The following is an 18,931-nucleotide window of genomic DNA, read 5'->3' as shown; positions in this document are numbered from 1 at the left end:
AACAAACATTCATCACTAATGCATTAGAGTACAAACAGCATTTCACACACACACACACACACACACACACACACACACACACACACACACACACACGTTTGCCTGCCAGGTCAAAACACATTTCTCACAGCTACATATTCTATCTTCTCGACCAGAATGAATCGCAGGTGCTTTAATTCCCTCACCACTAAACCTTGTGGAGACAAAACATTCAGTCCCATTCAAAATCCTATTTCCATAAACCCTAACTCTTACCCTAACTCAAAAACCTAACCCTCAAACTAACCCTAAACATAATTCTAACCCTAACACTAATTCTAACCTTAACCCTAAATCCCATAGAAATAGCATTTGACGTTATGGGAACTAACAAAATGTCCCCAGTTAGTCAGCATTTTTGTTTGTTTACTATTCTTGTGGGGACGTCACACACACAGTATGAACCCACAAAAGCACGCACACACTGAATGAATTTCTTAAATATCCTCAAACTAGACTGTCGCAGACTTCAGCTGAAATCTCCAAATGAGAAAAGATCTTCCATCCAGCCTCAGGGCAGATTATTGGGGATGGAAAGGGCAAGCAAACAGTCCATTCATTAAGAAAAACTACAGCAGCCAGAGAGAGATTGAGAGAGGGAGGAAAAGTGACTGTGAGAGAGACACAGATGGTCGGCAGAGAGAAAGAGAAGAGAGAATTAGGCCAATTTCCACTAATAATCATTTAGAAAAAAGAGCAATTAAGTTTTGGAAACATCTAAAATACTGTGACCCCTCTCATATCATTACTAAGTCCTGCAATGCCAAGAGCTGAGCAAAGAAAATATTCCCCTCATCCAGCTGGTCCTGCGGCTGAGTTCACTAACCTGTTCTACTAACACACTGAAGCCTCAGGACCAGAACATCCAATTAATCAATCAGAATAAACCAAAGTACAACACAGTCAAAACTACATTGCTTATTGGGAAACACAATAAGCAAAATTCAGTGCTATCTGGCCCTAAATCGACAGTACACCGTGGCTAACTACTTGACCATGGTTACTGATCAAAACCTTAGAAAAACCTTGACAAAGTACATGCTCAGTGAGCACAGCCTTGCTATTGAGAAGGGTAGACACAGGAAAACCTGGCTCCCTGCAGAGGAAAGGCTGTGCAACCACTGCAGAACCTGAGAGAGAGCTGCACTTCCTGACAAAATGTAAAAAATATAAAACAATTAGAGAGAGGTTAAAAATATCTCTTTGATGAGAATAGGCTACCCGTCCTGTTGGGGGAGGACGCAGAGAGCAGTGGGTTGGCAGCACACTACATTGCAGCCTGCCATAAGATGAGGGACAGTGTCTGACAGACCAATCAACCTGCAAATGTCCACTATGCTTATTGTTATTGTTCAACATATGGTTATTTTGACCCATGATTTCTGTTACTGTTGTCCCGTTAACAACATAGATGATTATTATTATGTTAATATTGTAAAACTCCAAAATAAGCTTTGGCAATATGTACACTGTTACGTCATGCCAATGAAGCAAATTGAATTGAGAGACAGAGAGACAGAGAGAGACAGAGAGAACGAAAGATGTGTAGAGGGAGGATACAGTGCCTTGCGAAAGTATTCGGCCCCCTTGAACTTTGCGACCTTTTGCCACATTTCAGGCTTCAAACATAAAGATATAAAACTGTATTTTTTTGTGAAGAATCAACAACAAGTGGGACACAATCATGAAGTGGAACGACATTTATTGGATATTTCAAACTTTTTTAACAAATTAAAAACTGAAAAATTGGGCGTGCAAAATTATTCAGCCCCCTTAAGTTAATACTTTGTAGCGCCACCTTTTGCTGCGATTACAGCTGTAGGTCGCTTGGGGTATGTCTCTATCAGTTTTGCACATCGAGAGACTGACATTTTTTCCCATTCCTCCTTGCAAAACAGCTCGAGCTCAGTGAGGTTGGATGGAGAGCAGTTGTGAACAGCAGTTTTCAGTTCTTTCCACAGATTCTCGATTGGATTCAGGTCTGGACTTTGACTTGGCCATTCTAACACCTGGATATGTTTATTTTTGAACCATTCCATTGTAGATTTTGCTTTATGTTTTGGATCATTGTCTTGTTGGAAGACAAATCTCCGTCCCAGTCTCAGGTCTTTTGCAGACTCCAACAGGTTTTCTTCCAGAATGGTCCTGTTTTTTGGCTCCATCCATCTTCCCATCAATTTTAACCATCTTCCCTGTCCCTGCTGAAGAAAAGCAGGCCCAAACCATGATGCTGCCACCACCATGTTTAACAGTGGGTATGGTGTGTTCAGGGTGATGAGCTGTGTTGCTTTTACGCCAAACATAATGTTTTGCATTGTTGCCAAAAAGTTCAATTTTGGTTTCATCTGACCAGAGCACCTTCTTCCACATGTTTGGTGTGTCTCCCAGGTGGCTTGTGGCAAACTTTAAACAACACTTTTTATGGATATCTTTAAGAAATGGCTTTCTTCTTGCCACTCTTCCATAAAGGCCAGATTTGTGCAATATACGACTGATTGTTGTCCTATGGACAGAGTCTCCCACCTCAGCTGTAGATCTCTGCAGTTCATCCAGAGTGATCATGGGCCTCTTGGCTGCATCTCTGATCAGTCTTCTCCTTGTATGAGCTGAAAGTTTAGAGGGACAGCCAGGTCTTGGTAGATTTGCAGTGGTCTGATACTCCTTCCATTTCAATATTATCGCTTGCACAGTGCTCCTTGAGATGTTTAAAGCTTGGGAAATCTTTTTGTATCCAAATCCGGCTTTAAACTTCTTCACAACAGTATCTCGGACCTGCCTGGTGTGTTCCTTGTTCTTCATGATGCTCTCTGCGCTTTTGACGGACCTCTGAGACTATCACAGTGCAGGTGCATTTATACGGAGACTTGATTACACACAGGTGGATTGTATTTATCATCATTAGTCATTTAGGTAACATTGGATCATTCAGAGATCCTTTCTGAACTTCTGGAGAGAGTTTGCTGCACTGAAATTAAAGGGGCTAAATAATTTTGCGCGCCCAATTTTTCAGTTTTTGATTTGTTAAAAAAGTTTGAAATATCCAATAAATGTCGTTCCACTTCATGATTGTGTCCCACTTGTTGTTGATTCTTCACAAAAAAATACAGTTTTATATCTTTATGTTTGAAGCCTGAAATGTGGCAAAAGGTCGCAAAGTTCAAGGGGGCCGAATACTTTCGCAAGGCACTGTAAGTAGAAGAGATTGATGAAGGAAAAGGAAAGGAAAACGGAGTGAGAGAGGGGGAGAGAAAGAGGGAACGATAGCGAGAGAGTTCGAATCAGAGATCAAGAGGGAGGGAAACTCACAACAACGAGACTGCAGCAGCACACACATTCTAAGGAAGCGTTTAAGCGAGGATCCAAACAGAAGGACAGTCCAAAGCTCCCTCTCTTTCATCCTGTCGTGATGCCAGAGAAACCAGTAACCGTGCCGTAATCACTCTGCTCAAAGCCGACGGTAAGTCTGTGACTAAGACACACACACAACATCCATGCATGGTTAAATCCCAAATGAATACACCGCCTTTCACACTATCCAGGTGGATGTAGGCTCTGGTGGGGGAAGATAAGACGACAGGAAATGGAGCAAGGAGGTAGGAGTGCAGTGGAAGTGGTGTCTGGGCGACAGGGCCAATCAGTAGGGCCTTCATCTAGAGCAACAAGGCCATATTCCTGTGTATCCATCTATAGCACAGGGCTTTATCCTCCCTGCTCTGCAAATTGACAGGTTGTTTTTCTATTGGCTGCAAAGGCTGGAAGATGCCTGTGCAGACTGGGCTCTGTCTTTGCAGAAACACCAGTGTAGATGGGAAGGTCGACTTTATCACGGTAGTTCGTCTCACCTCTGACCTTGAGCCACACGTCACATATACCCCAGACTGACTAGGCGGTCTGTGATATTTCTTCTAAATGGATTACTCTACCCCCTGTCCGTCTGCCTGCCTGTCTGTCACTATCTCTGTCAGTCTGTCTCACTGGTCTGGTCTCTCTTATACAGAAGGTCAGATACACAGCAATTTCCTAAGAGTCAACACAGAGGGTTTGGTAAGTATCTGGTTCACAGGCTAAGTTCATTCAGGTTGCCCATTCATTTCAATATGAATACTTGTCTTCCTTACTTCAGAGTAAGTATGGTCTCTCACCTTTTCAAACTGGTCATTAACAGCTACAAAAAGGGGATGAGGGCCGCTAGACTAGAGGTCGACTGATTTATCGGAATGGCCGATTAATTAGGGCCGATTTCAAGACTTCAAAACAATCGGTAATCTGCATTTTTGGACACAGATCATGGCCGATTACATTGCACTCCACGAGGAGACTGCATGGCAGGCTGACTACCTGTTATGCGAGTGCAGCAAGGAGCCAAGGTAAGGTGCTAGCTAGCATTAAACGTATCTTATAAAAAACAATCCATCTTAACATAATCACTAGTTAACTACACATGGTTGATGATATTACTAGTTTATCTAGCTTGTCCTGTGTTGCATATAATCGATGCGGTGCCTGTTAATTTATCATTGAATCACAGCCTACTTCGCCAAACGGGTAATTTAACAAGCTCATTCGCAAAAAAAGCACTGTCGTTGCACCAATGTGTACCTAATCATAAACATCAACGCCTTTCTTAAAATCAATACACAAGTATATATTTTTAAACCTGCATATTTAGTTTAAAATAAATTCATGTTAGCAGGCAATATTAAACTAGGGAAATTGTGTCACTTCTCTTGCGTTCATTGCACGCAGTCAGGTTATATGCAACAGTTTTGGCCACTTGGCTCGTTGCAAACTAATTTGCCAGAATTTTACGCAATTATGACATTACATTGAAGGTTATGCAATGTAACAGCAATATTTAGACTTATGGACGCCACCCATTAGATAAAATACAGAACGGTTCCATATTTCACTGAAAGAATAAACATTTTGTTTTCGAAATGATAGTTTCCGGATTTGACCATATTAATGAGCTAAGGCTCATATTTCTGTGTGTTATTATATCATAATTAAGTCTATGATTTGATAGAGCAGTCTGACTGAGCGGTGGTAGGCAGTAGCAGGCTCGTAAGCATTCATTCAAACAGCACTTTACTGCGTTTGCCAGCAGCTCTTCGCAATGCTTCAAGCATTGTGCTGTTTATGACTTCAAGCCTATCAACTCCCGAGATTAGGCTGGCAATACTAAAGTACCAATAGTCAAAAGTATATGAAATACAAAATGGTATAGAGAGAAATAGTCCAATAATAACTACAACCTAAAACTTCTTACCTGGGAATATTGAAGACTCATGTTAAAAGGAACCAGCAGCTTTCATACAGTGGGGCAAAAAAGTATTTAGTCAGCCACCAATTGTGCAAGTTCTCCCACTTAAAGATGAGAGAGGCCTGTAATTTTCATCATAGGTACACTTCAACTATGACAGACAAAATGAGAAAATAAAATCCAGAAAATCATATTGTAGGATTTTTTATGAATTTATTTGCAAATTATGGTGGAAAATAAATATTTGGTCACCTACAAACAAGCAAGATTGCTGGCTCTCACAGACCTGTAACAACTTCTTTAAGAGGCTCCTCTGTCCTCCACTCGTTACCTGTATTATTGGCACCTGTTTGAACTTGTTATCAGTATAAAAGACACTTGTCCACAACCTCAAACAGTGTTCATGTTCTCATGTTCTGAGCAAGGAACTTAAACGTTAGCTTTTTTACATGGCACATATTGCACTTTTACTTTCTTCTCCAACACTTTGTTTTTGCATTATTTAAACAAAATTGAACACGTTTCATTATTTATTTGTGACTAAATTGATTTTATTGATGTATTACATTAAGTTAAAATAAAAGTGTTTATTGTTAATACAGTATTGTTGTAATTGTCATTATTACAAATATATATATAAATAAAAATCGGCCGATTAAGCAGTAGCAGCTTTTTTGGTCCTCCAATAATCGTTATCGGTGTTGAAAAATCATAAATCGGTCGACCTCTATGCTAGACCCCACAAATAATTAACTCATTCTCTCTTTTTGGAAGTACATACCGGCCGTAACGGAAGTAAATGAAGAAGAAACTCCATATTTGGTGATCAACGAACATATTTTGACATAACGCTTGCAGAGCTGGTTAATGGGAGTTTGAATCTGAGCTTCCTGGGCGTAAGAGAGGTCTCTAATGCACAGATACTGGTTCATGTGACGCTGTGCGCTGACCTAAGGAGTTATGACATCCCAGATATCCCCTCTTAAAGCACTCTGTGTGGGTCTGAGAGGATCATAACTATACCCCCTGAACTGGGGCTTCCCAGGCAAGAAGGCCAACCTTCGAAGGAGGCCAACTGTCATCTTGGGGCCAAATGCCAAGAAGAGATGCAAGGTGATGCAACAGAATGCCACATGAATCATATCTAAACCTGCAGTACATGTAGCCTAATAGATTGTTCATAGTAAGGTGTTCAGGTGTACTATTCTGATTTGATGGATTATACCGAGGTGAATTCAACTAAATATGGATTATACCGAGGTGAATTAAACTAAATATGGATTATACCGAGGTGAATTCAACTAAATATGGATTATACCGAGGGGAATTCAACTAAATATGGATTATACCGAGGGGAATTCAACTAAATATGGATTATACCGAGGTGAATTCAACTAAATATGGATTATACCGAGGGGAATTCAACTAAATATGGATTATACCGAGGGGAATTCAACTAAATATGGATTATACCGAGGGGAATTCAACTAAATATGGATTATACCGAGGTGAATTAAACTAAATATGGATTATACCGAGGTGAATTAAACTAAATATGGATTATACGCAGGGGAATTGAACTAAGAATGCTTTTTTTATAGCAGTGTGACTATCATTTAGTATTCCATACAGCGAAAAACAGAACCAAATCATGCTTTTATGCTTAATTTGGAAAAATGGTGATTCACTTCAATTACAGTTCACAAATATGCTGATAAGACAGCAAATAGCTTTGCCCCAGAAACAGCTGAATGCAGCATAGACGAGGTGAACTGATTTCAGTGAGAAGAACACAAACTGGACTGTCTGATTGAACAATCCATGACTTCCATATGACTTAGAGTGGAGGTCTGTGGAGGAACGGAATCTGAGCCTAATTGAAACAAAACAGTCTGGCTTGTTGAACTTTTAGGTGGAATACATTAAATTGCTCATTGTGCAAGTTAACCGTCCTAGCTGCAGACACAGTGTGTGTGTGTTGTGTGCACGCATGTGTGTGCGTAGGGTGCACATGCATACATGTGTGTGTGCAGATGCATGCACTTGTGAATCAGGGCTCCCTTGTAAAAGAGAAATTGGTCTCAATGGGACTTCCCCGCATGTATAAAAGGTTCAATGTGTGTGCATTTGCATTCATGCATGCATGTCTGTGTATCCCTAAACGCGTGTGTGTTTTCTCTCACCATGGCGGCGCTCTTCATGGCGTGGCTGATGACCACGATGACACGTCCCCTGAAGCTCTGGAGGGTGCCGGTGGCGGGACACTGCACCAGCTCCCCATCCGGAGAGAACGCCGTGCTGTAGGGGATGCTGATGCTTCCCGAGATGTGGCCTCGGCCGAAGCTGGACACCCTGGGTTAAGTGACAACGCTGTAAAATGTACACCAGTCTAAGTAACGTCTTTATGGTATTAAAGTGTCTTTTTAGATGGCTGATGAAGTCAGGAACATTATGAGATGGTAATACATTGAGATTATCTCAGATGTCCTCAATAACTTAGGGTGACCAATAAGTAATTAGAAGAGGGCCATACATGCATATGTCAAACACTGCATTATAACCATAGCCGCGGGAAGTGGTTTAGGGGTGGGGGTGCTGAGATTTTCTTCTTCCATGGGGGGGGGGGGGTTTGGTTTGCCCGTGTTGCAGATGGCTATATTGGTCCGCTAATACAGGACTATTAAAGGCCCAGTGCATTACTTCTGTGATTTTTGTTATATAATAATAATTAATAAATGTGATTTTTCAGGGGGTGCTGTGGCACTCTCGGCACCCCTACTTCCCGCGGCTATGATTAGAACCACATCATAATTCATTCATTAAGTCTATTAGCATTCAGTAGTGATACCGTGAGCTCCATAAAGGTGATGAAATCCCTGCATACCACTACAGGTATGAACATCTGATGTGGATTCTTACACTACAGTATAGTGCTGTTCAGCTAAACTGTTACCTAATTTCACAAGTTAACTTTTAACTTCTTAAAGGTTTTGCAAGTGTTTTACATGTATCATGTGCACTGTAATTTTCTAAATAAATAATGTTGATTCAACGCACAATTTTATGGCAACCAGCAGCAATAAGATTGTGAGTTTAAAAAAAATTATGTTGTTGAGCAAACTCAACAAAAACTTTGTGTGTGGAAAGTTTTGTAGAAAAAAAACTCTTAATCGTATTGCAGCTGGTTGCCTTACAATTGTATGTCAAATCATTAGATTTTTATATTTTTTACAGTGTGGGGACAGGGAGACAGAAACTGTTTCCAATCCCTCATCCTGATAAAAGTCTGTTTAACACTGCTGCAGTAATAGAACATGACTGAGTGGAGGGAAATGTCCAACAGACTGCAGTTTCACGGTTATGGGCCTAAAACAGAGCAACTGGATATGATTTGGGACTCTGACACGGTGATGAATCTCAGGCTCCGAATGCAGTCGATTCAAATTACAGAGCAATACATCTCCAGGCCATGTGTTCACACGGTCTGTCTATTATAAAATACAGGGATCTATAGTGGACTAGGCCTGTCGAGGGCTAGCTAATACACCAAGGCCATGGTAGCTTGCTTGCTCCAATCAGATTCATTGCAGGTACCACTTAAAATGTCTGTGCGCAATTGGGTGTAAAATATGCTTGATGTCCACAATATGGGAAATGATTGAGTGACTAAAGACATCTTTAAATCAATAATTTATCCACCTGTGTTTAGTCATGCATAATGAATACTACAAGACAATACAAGATCACTGATTAAAAAATACCTTCTGGGTAAGTGCATGGACACAGTACACTATACAGTGCATCCCCCCATACAGTGCATCCCCCCATGACCACCCCCCACCCAGAGTGTAATAATTTAATGTGTGCATGTCATTTTCTGTCTGAGGTGAACTTGAGACAGGGGGTCTGTCTTGGTCTGTCAGCCTAACAGAGTCTACCAGAAGTTTCTACAGCAGCTGCTCTGGCTGCCAAAAACAGTCTCCAGAAATAGGAGGGAGGAGAAAGGAGGAGGAGAGGAAATATCATGAGCCAGGCAAATTAAAGTAATAACTCAATCTCGGGTGAGGGGATGGGTGAATGGGAGGAGGACAGGGAGGGTGGGAACTGGAAGAGTGCTTAAATTTACATAATGAGTGGAAAGAAAGAAAACAAAAGACAATACGTTTGTTAAGCTCTGCTGAGTGCCAGGCAGCTCGCACTGAGGGAACAATGTTAGCTGAGTGCCAGGCAGCTCGCACTGAGGGAACAATGTTAGCTGAGTGCCAGGCAGCTTGCGCTGAGGGAAAAATGTTAGCTGAGTGCCAGGCAGCTCGCACTGAGGGAACAATGTTAGCTGAGTGCCAGGCAGCTTGCGCTGAGAGAACAGTGTTAGCTATCTGCCGAGGGAACAGTGTTAGCTATCTGCCGAGGGAACAGTGTTAGCTATCTGCCGAGGGAACAGTGTTAGCTATCTGCCGAGGGAACAGTGTTAGCTATCTGCCGAGGGAACAGTGTTAGCTATCTGCCGAGGGAACAGTGTTAGCTATCTGCCAAGTACCAGGTAGCGCGCGCTGAGGGAACAGTGTTAGCTATCTGCAGAGGGAACAGTGTTAGCTATCTGCCGAGGGAACAGTGTTAGCTATCTGCCGAGGGAACAGTGTTAGCTATCTGCCGAGGGAACAGTGTTAGCTATCTGCCGAGGGAACAGTGTTAGCTATCTGCCGAGGGAACAGTGTTAGCTATCTGCCGAGGGAACAGTGTTAGCTATCTGCCGAGGGAACAGTGTTAGCTATCTGCCGAGGGAACAGTGTTAGCTATCTGCCGAGGGAACAGTGTTAGCTATCTGCCGAGGGAACAGTGTTAGCTATCTGCCGAGGGAACAGTGTTAGCTATCTGCTGAGGGAACAGTGTTAGCTATCTGCTGAGTGCCAGGCAGCTCACGCTGAGGGAACAGTGTTAGCTATCTGCTGAGTACCAGGCAGCTTGCGCTGAGGGAACAGTGTTAGCTATCTGCTAAGCGCCAGGCAGCTCGCGCTGAGGGAACAGTGTTAGCCATCTGCTGAGCGCCAGGCAGCTCGCGCTGAGGGAACAGTGTTAGCTATCTGCTGAGTGCCAGGCAGCTCGCGCTGAGGGAACAGTGTTAGCTATCTGCTGAGTGCCAGGCAGCTTGTGTTGAGGGAACAGTGAAAGCTAGGCACAAGCGAGCCAGAGAGAAGAACAAAAAACATATTTGTATAATTTAATAATCATTATCTGGCTTGCTCCGTTTCCGAGTGTAGTTATCGACATTATTGCTAGATAATTTTAAGACGAATGGTGCTCAACTGCTTTCCTGAAGCACTTTAGGCCACGTACTAAATTATTCCTGGGAAGAGAGAGGCCATTATACACGCTGACATATTTCACTTTAGTAAATTTAACTTTAATTACTGAATCTTTGCTCTAGAACCCTTAAATGTAAGGTAGTCCACACAACTGTTGTTTAAAACAGCTGTGCATTAACTACTTAAAAAGGTAGCTACAGTCTGAAATCTGGTACTCTGTTCAATTATCATTTACATTCTTGAATATATGCAGGCATGGAAACCAACCACTAGTAAAACACAGGATTGGTGTGATCAATTGAATAACTTTGTGACCAACTGGAGACCCAACACTGTATTTTATCTCACAATCATCACAATGCAGGGTAGCCAGCTCTAAGTGTCCCAAAGCCCTTTTTGTTATTCAGGGTCAGGAGCCCTGGGAACCGCTGTCTATCAGGACTCTATAGAATGGAGAGGACTTTGTCTGAGGGAGGACGGTTGCCAGGTATTCCCTCTAATCCCCCTCTGATTAATGGAGCTTTAACTCCCCCTAAAACAATTATCATTCCACTGACCTCTGACGATGACTCTTGAGAGAGTGGCTCACTTTTAAGATGAAAGAGTATTGGTTACTTAGCGCTGGAAAGTCTACTCCTGATAAACTGAACAACTGTCAGGGAAATAGAACTAGAAGAAAACAAACAGTCCATCTGTGCAGACAAATTGTGTTTTTGTTTTGTGATATTGCACTTTTATGAATAGCCAAGATGGATTACTAGGTTATTGATTCTGGCAACCCATTTTTAATCTAAGGCACTTATCAGGTGTATCCACGGGGGAGTGTGTGTTAGGCTATGTTGCACGCACACACACACACACACACACACACACACAATGAATCAATAATTCAGCCACACCCGCCGAAGGAAGAAATCACATCCCACTTAAGGAGTCTGCCTTTTCTTTCCTCCAAGAAAGGTAAAGAAACGTAAATAAAAAGTGTCTGGGTAACTCTATGTAATTATAACCAGAGGTTAAATTGGACTTCTAATCAGATCTAACCCCCTGCACATTCACTCTCCTCGTTTTCTTAGCATGCTCTTATCCAGGGTAACTTTGTCCATTGGCTGTCAAATGTGCCAGATGTGTTCACACCCAGGGATAGGGCTGGATGTTTTTCTAGAAGAATTACTCCAAGGACTTCAACAATGTTACCTTGTACAAGGTCAATTCACAACCCGAAGACGAAAGCAGCTTCTCCAATCAGCAGAACATATTAGTCCATCTCACACTTTTGATATATGAATTTCACAGGTATTCTCCACCCTGTAACAAAAAAGTCCAAATGTTTTTCAGTTAACCCATAAACCTCCCATCCAGTGGCGGTTTTGTAACTTTTGCCCACACATGTTGTTTTTGCTAGTAGGTGGCTAACAGGCTAGCAGGTGGCTAACAGACAGCTAACAGGCTAGCAGGTGGCTAACAGGCTAGCAGGTGGCTAACAGGCTAGCAGGTGGCTAACAGGCTAGAAGGTGGCTAACAGGCTAGCAGGTGGCTAACAGGCTAGCAGGTGGCTAACAGGCTAGCAGGTGGCTAACAGGCTAGCAGGTGGCTAACAGGCTAGCAGGTGGCTAACATGAGGTGGCTAACATGAGGTGGCTAACATGAGGTGGCTAACATGAGGTGGCTAACATGAGGTGGCTAACATGAGGTGGCTAACATGAGGTGGCTAACATGAGGTGGCTAACATGAGGTGGCTAACATGAGGTGGCTAACATGAGGTGGCTAACAGGCTATGCGGTAGCTAATAAGCAGGCAGAATGAATTCTCCTCAGATCCAGACCGTGGGGCCCAACAGGGGTGTGTACTTAGTCCCCTTCTCTATTCCCTGTTCACCCACGACTGTGGGGCCAAACCATCATTAAGTTTGCTGATGACAGGACAGTGATAGGCCTGATCACCAACAACGATGAGACGGCTAATAGGGAGGAGGTCAGAGAACTGGCAGTGTGGTGCCAGGACAACAACCTCTCCCTCAATGCGGTTAAGACAAAGGAGCTGATCTTGGACTACAGTAAAAGGCGGGCCGAACAGGCCCCCATTAACATCGACGGGGCTGTATTGGAGTGGGTCGAGAATTTCAAGCCATTACCCCCAAGCCATTAGTCTGCTGAACAATTCATAAAAATCACCACCGGACAATTTACATTACTACCCCCCCCCCCCCCCCCCCGCTACTCGCTGTTCATTTGTTACCTATGCATAGTCACTTCACCTCCACCTACATGTACAGATTACCTCAACTAGCCTGTACCGTTGCTCCCTGTATATTGCCTCGTTATTGTTATCCTTATTATGTTACTTTCAATTTTAGCCTACTTGGTAAATATTTTCTTCTTCTTGAACTGCTCTGTTGGTTAAGGGCTTGTAAGTAAGCATTTCACAGTAAAGTCTACACTTGCTGTATTCAGCGCATGTGGCAAATAAAGTTTGATTTGACGCAGTAGCTAACGCTCCAGACCTCCATACTCTCCTCAGCCAGATAGAGGAGAGCACAGAAGGCAAGCCAGTTCTTGAACACAGGACCAGTCATATACACAGCCAATGTATACTCTGCACAAAGCCATGGCTGAACTGAACCAACATAAAATATTTCTAAGACTGTGTACTAGCAGTGTGTGAATGGAGTAGATCAGTCTTGATGGAGCTAAAAGCTACATGCAAGCCACACACACACACACACACACACACACACACACACACACACACACACACACACTCTACTGGTGGTGGTACTGCACAACACCAATACAGCCTGAAGGTGAAAAGCATATTTCAGTAGCGATCCCTTCTCTGGAGACATAGCCGAGGCCAATAACACGTGCATTTATTCAAATGAGGTACAGTACGACTCGTCTTTTATGACAACATGCAATAAATTCCCCTTCAAAGTAAAACAGAACACCTGGGCTCTCGTCTCTCTATGTGGTGCTGTGCTAACACAAAACAGCCCGGGGGTAGAAGAAGAGGCATATTTTAATCATCTGCCCTGAAGACCTCCGTCTCTGCTGTGCTTGCTCTTTGGGGTCGAGGTCGTTTTTTTTGTAAAAGCACTTTGTGCCAACTGCTTAATGTGCTGATGTAGAAAAGGCTTCATTAATTGAACCGATCGATTGATTGATTAATTAATTCCCCTCTCACACACACACACACACACACACACAGAAGGATACTCCTCGATGCTGCGGATGTCGACGGCAAGGATCTTTGGCTTGCTGGCCTTGCTCCTCTTGGTTTGACCCCCCACCGACAGCTCACACAGGTCAATGAGGTCCTCGGCTGAGATACGGGGGGACACCTCGGCTTTCAGGTCACTCAGCGCCAAGGGCTCCCGCGACTGGAGAGAAGGAGATAAGAGAGAGTTATTATGACCACTCAGGTAGAATTGGTTTCGTCAGTATACAGTCGTGGCCAAAAGGTTTGAGAATGACACAAATATTACATTTTCACAAAGTCTGCTACCTCAGTTTGTATGATGGCAATTTGCATATACTCCAGAATGTTATGAAGAGTGATCAGATGAATTGCAATTAATTGCAAAGTCCCTCTTTGCCATCAAATGAACTGAATCCCTAAAATAAATGTCCACTGCATTTCAGCCCTGCCACAAAAGGACCAGCTGACATCATGTCAGTTATTCTCTCGTTAACACAGGTGTGAGTGTTGATGAGGATAAGGCTGGAGATCTCTCTGTCATGCTGATTGAGTTTGAATAACAGACTGGAAGCTTCAAAAGGAGGGTGGTGCTTGGAATCAATGTTCTTCCTCTGTCAGCCATGGTTACCTGCCGTCATCATTGCTTTGCACAAAAAGGGCTTCACAGGCAAGGATATTGCTGCCAGTAAGATTGCACCTAAATCAACCATTTATCAGATCATCAAGAACTTGAAGGAGAGCAGGTCAATTGTTGTGAAGAAGGCTTCAGGGCGCCCAAGAAAGTCCAGCAAGCGTCAGGACCATCTCCTAAAGTTGATTCAGCTGCGGGATCGGGGCACAACCAGTACAGAGCTTGCTCAGGAATGGCAGCAAGCAGTGAGTGCATCTGCATGCACAGTGAGGCGAAGACTTTTGGAGGATGGCCTGGTGTCAAGAAGGGCAGAAAAGAAGCCACTTCTCTCCAGGAAAAACATCAGGGACAGACTGATATTCTGCAAAAGGTACAGGGATTGGACTGCTGAGAACTGGGGCAAAGTCATTCTCTCTGATGAATCCCCTTTCCGATTGTTTTGGGCATCCGGAAAAAAGCTTGTCCGGAGAAGACAAGGTGAGCACTACCATTAGTCCTGTGTCATGCCAACAGTAAAGCATCCTGAGATCATTCATGTGTGGGGTTGCTTCTCAGCCAAGGGAGTGGGCTCACTCACAATTTTGCCTAAGAACACAGCCATGAATAAAGAATGGTACCAACACATCCTCCAAGAGCAACTTCTCCCAACCATCCAGGAACAGTTTGGTGACGAACAATGCCTTTTCCAGCATGATGGAGCACCTTGCCATATGGCAAAAGTGAAAACTAAGTGGTTCGGGGAACAAAACATCAATATTTTGGGTCCATGGCCAGGAAACTCCCCAGACCTTAATCCCATTGAGAACTTCTGGTCAATCCTCAAGAGACGGGTGGACAAACAAAAACCTACAAATTCCGACAAACTCCAAGTATTGATTATGCAATAATGGACTGCCATCAGTCAGGCTGTGGCCCAGAAGTTAAATTGACAGCATGCCAGGGTGGATTGCAGAGGTCTTGAAAAAGAAGGGTCAACACTGCAAATATTGACTCTTTGCATCAACTTCATGTAATTGTCAATAAAAGCTTTTGACACTTCTGAAATGCTTGTAATTATACTTCAGTATTCCATAGTAACATCTGACAAAAATATCTAAACACACTGAAGCAGCAAACTTTGTGAAAATTAATATTAGCGTCATTCTCAAAACTTTTGGCCACGACTGTACAGTTTGTTATTTAGTTGTCCAGCAAACATTGAACTCTCAAAGGAAGACTTTAATATCTTGGTGACAATAACAGCATTCAGTGGAACTGTACAATAGCTTTGTCAGTCTTTTGTAAATATGTAAATACTGTACGTAGTTCCCAAGAAAGGACCCGAAGCGATATCAGTGCCATTGCCGGCAAAGCAGAAAATACTTTGTACTGAGGACAGAGGATTTTGGAAAGGCACTCTCCCTTTCCAGTCGACACTACAGGATAATGCTGCCCTGGAGGTGACAGCGCAGACCGGCTCTGATGAGCAGTGTTAATGGGGAGAGCCAGGGAGTCCACTGGCACTGTGGCTATTTGTCATCAAAGACTTGAGAGTATAAGCACGTTTTAGAAGTCTGTGTGGCAGGGACAATGGTGGCACTGAGGTGCCGGTATCTCCTGTGAACAGAGTGTGCAGCCTGAGGGGGAATCCTACTTAGCTTTCCCTTTGTAAGCAGTCTTGACATCTCTAGAGGTGTGTCACTGAAGTTCTGCTTTCCAAATGACTCTTGTATAATGTCACCTAAACCTCAAAGCTTCCACGAAACATCTCCTTGTAAATATATACAATTACAGAATCTACGGCAATACATGGCAAGGGGCAGGTGATATGCGACAATGCATCATCTGAAGTAGAACTTTTCGATGGATGGCGATGACCTTATGGCAGTTGAATGTATTCCAAAAAATATATCCTCCTCAGGATACAGCACAAATCAAGTTGTGAAGACCTCTCACATTCAATGATGGAGCGAGAGAGAGGATGGGATCGTGGAATGATTGCTATTGATACATGCATCAACGAGCCCGATGATCTGCTGGCACAGATCACACATTTCACTGGCTGTCATGAGTCAATAGGAAGCAGGGAGCATGAACGAGAGAGCAGGGGTGAGAGGAAGAGAGAAAAAGAGTGAAAGAGAGAATTCAATTAAAAATACTTTAGGCTATTAATCCCACAAGGGGCAATTGTGCAAACAAGGAGAGGATAGACGAAGGAGGAGGAGGGTGCTTTACTCATACAAACGAGAGGCAGTTCATTATCATTAGGTTCAGCGGGTGTATTTTATTCACTTAACTGTCCAGTCATTGAATCGGTGGGAGACACTCAATGCTTTAAGACCTCTGAGCGTATATAACCACGCAGAGTTGGACTAAAACCAGCCATTCAGTTTTCCTGTGTCTTATCCTATTGTACAACAGCTGATGAAAACAAACACTTTTAAAGTGTTCGTTTTCATCAGCTGTTGTACAATAGGATAAGACACAGGAAAACTGAATGTTGACTGCACTGGGCCTTCAAGGCCTATAAGTCAACATGTACCTGTTCCTCCAGCTTAAGTACTGGTAGCCCATGTTTATAGCCAAGTTATCCTTACTCATTGTGTTTTTATTCCTTGTGTAAATCTTTTTTTTTCTATTCTCTCTCTCTGTTTCTCTCTGCATTGTTGGGAAAGGCCAGTAAGTAAGCATTTCACTGATACACTATGATTAAAAAAGTGCCATCTACAACCTAAAAGGGTTCTTCGGCTGTCCCCAAAGGAGAACCCTTTATAGTTCCTAAACTCAGCAAAAAAAGAAACGGCCCTTTTTCAGGACCCTGTCTCTCAAAGATAATTCGAAAAATCCAAATAATTTCACAGATCTTCATTGTAAAGGGTTTAAACAATGTTTCCCATGCCTGTTCAATGAACCATAAACAATTAAATGAACATGCACCTGTGGAACGGTCGTTAAGACACTAACAGCTTACAGAGGCACGTAGACAATTAAGGTCAATGTTATGAAAACTTAAAACACTAAAGAGGCATTTCTACTGACTCTGGAAAAACACCAAAAGAAAGATGCCCAGGGTCCCTGCTCATCTGCGTGAACATGCCTTAGGCATGCTGCAAGGAGGCATGAGGACTGCAGATGTGGCCAGGGCAATAAATTGCAATGTCCGTACTGTGAAACTGCTAAGACAACGCTACAGAGAGACAGGACGGACAGCTGATCGTCCTCGCAGTGGAAGACCACGTGTAACAACACCTGCACAGGATCGGTACATCCGAGCGTCACACCTGCAGGACAGGTACAGGATGGCAACAACAACTGCCCGAGTTACATCAGGAACGCACAGTCCCTCCATCAGTGCTGACTGTCCGCAATAGGCTGAGAGAGGCTTCGAAGTCCCTAAACAGCCATGACTGATAGGAGGGCTCCATAAAGAGGTAATAAAGGCTGTACAATGACCACACACACACACACAGGCCGGCGGGCGCACACACACAGCCACGGGCACACACACACACAGCCATTGGCCGGCGGGCACACACACAGCCGCACACGCACACACACACACAAACAGACTGACAATAATACAACAAATAGTTTGGATTAGCACAGGCAAACTGTAAGCACCTTATCCAATCAGCAGTGAGAAAGTAGGAGAAAGACTGATAAGAGCAATCCATTATGATGATAACTGTTGCTTGGATAAGGTAACTGGATGATGTCCTAAAAGAGATCACAATCAATATAAAGCTCTTTAAAAGCTAAGACTAGAATGCATTAAGAAGTGAATAAGATGTCATAAATTTGTATAATCAGACAGCTTTAATATCTACTCCACACACACAGACACACACACACACACACACACACACACATACACAATGGTGCTGGCAATGACAGGATAGTGGGTTTGATTCCCGGGACCACACGTATGCAAAATGTGTGCACGCATTGATTGGATAAAAGTATCTGCTAAATGGCATTATAATATAATGACCCAGGCTCAGTTCAGTATGGAGTAAGCATTTTTTAAATGGTGTGAAACCGGGAGAAACCGTCCACATTTGTCCAATAACGTTTTAAATTTGTACTATCTGTTGCAAAACACTTTGAGATGGTGTGCACTACTGAACACTACCCAGAGCTTGTTTTTCCTCACCAACGTTTACTGTGCAGAGGAACCTGATAGCCCCTATTGGTTCACATGATCAACTGCATGAGAACATGAATGTACAGTACTATAAACGACAATACCCATCATGGTGACAACCAGCTTAGACTGAGGTCGAGTGATAATGAATAGCCAACAGCCGTGCTGTACATTCACCATGCAGCGATTTGCCATCCCAATATGAACTCCCATACATTCATGGCATTATAATCATGGTGACATACAGGCATTCAGTTACAGTATTAGCACAAACGCTGGCATAATTTCTCAGGGCACGACTCTATCCCCATCAAGGATTTCAGTGTAAATTGCAGTCGCGACAGAACAGATGAATTCAAAATCATGAGTAAAGA

The 18,931-nt window shown here is 43.1% G+C and overlaps 1 protein-coding gene across 2 annotated transcripts in view; it reads right to left on the bottom strand.

Moving 5' to 3' along the window:
- LOC110497318 (TBC domain-containing protein kinase-like protein) overlaps positions 1–18,931 on the bottom strand; it is a 60,416-nt gene that overhangs the window by 2,130 nt on the left and 39,355 nt on the right. For both annotated transcript variants that reach the window (XM_036933807.1, XM_036933808.1), the window contains 2 exons: positions 13,821–13,984; positions 7,486–7,645 (listed from right to left, as the gene is read on the bottom strand). In XM_036933807.1, the coding sequence (XP_036789702.1) occupies positions 7,486–7,645; positions 13,821–13,984 (324 nt within the window). The remainder of the gene's footprint in view (positions 1–7,485; positions 7,646–13,820; positions 13,985–18,931) is intronic.

This window comes from Oncorhynchus mykiss, chromosome 10 (assembly GCF_013265735.2).
Source record: "Oncorhynchus mykiss isolate Arlee chromosome 10, USDA_OmykA_1.1, whole genome shotgun sequence".
NCBI lineage: Eukaryota > Metazoa > Chordata > Actinopteri > Salmoniformes > Salmonidae > Oncorhynchus > Oncorhynchus mykiss.
The sequence above is the reverse complement of the archived record's forward strand: the minus strand, read 5'-3'. Positions and strand labels throughout refer to the sequence as shown.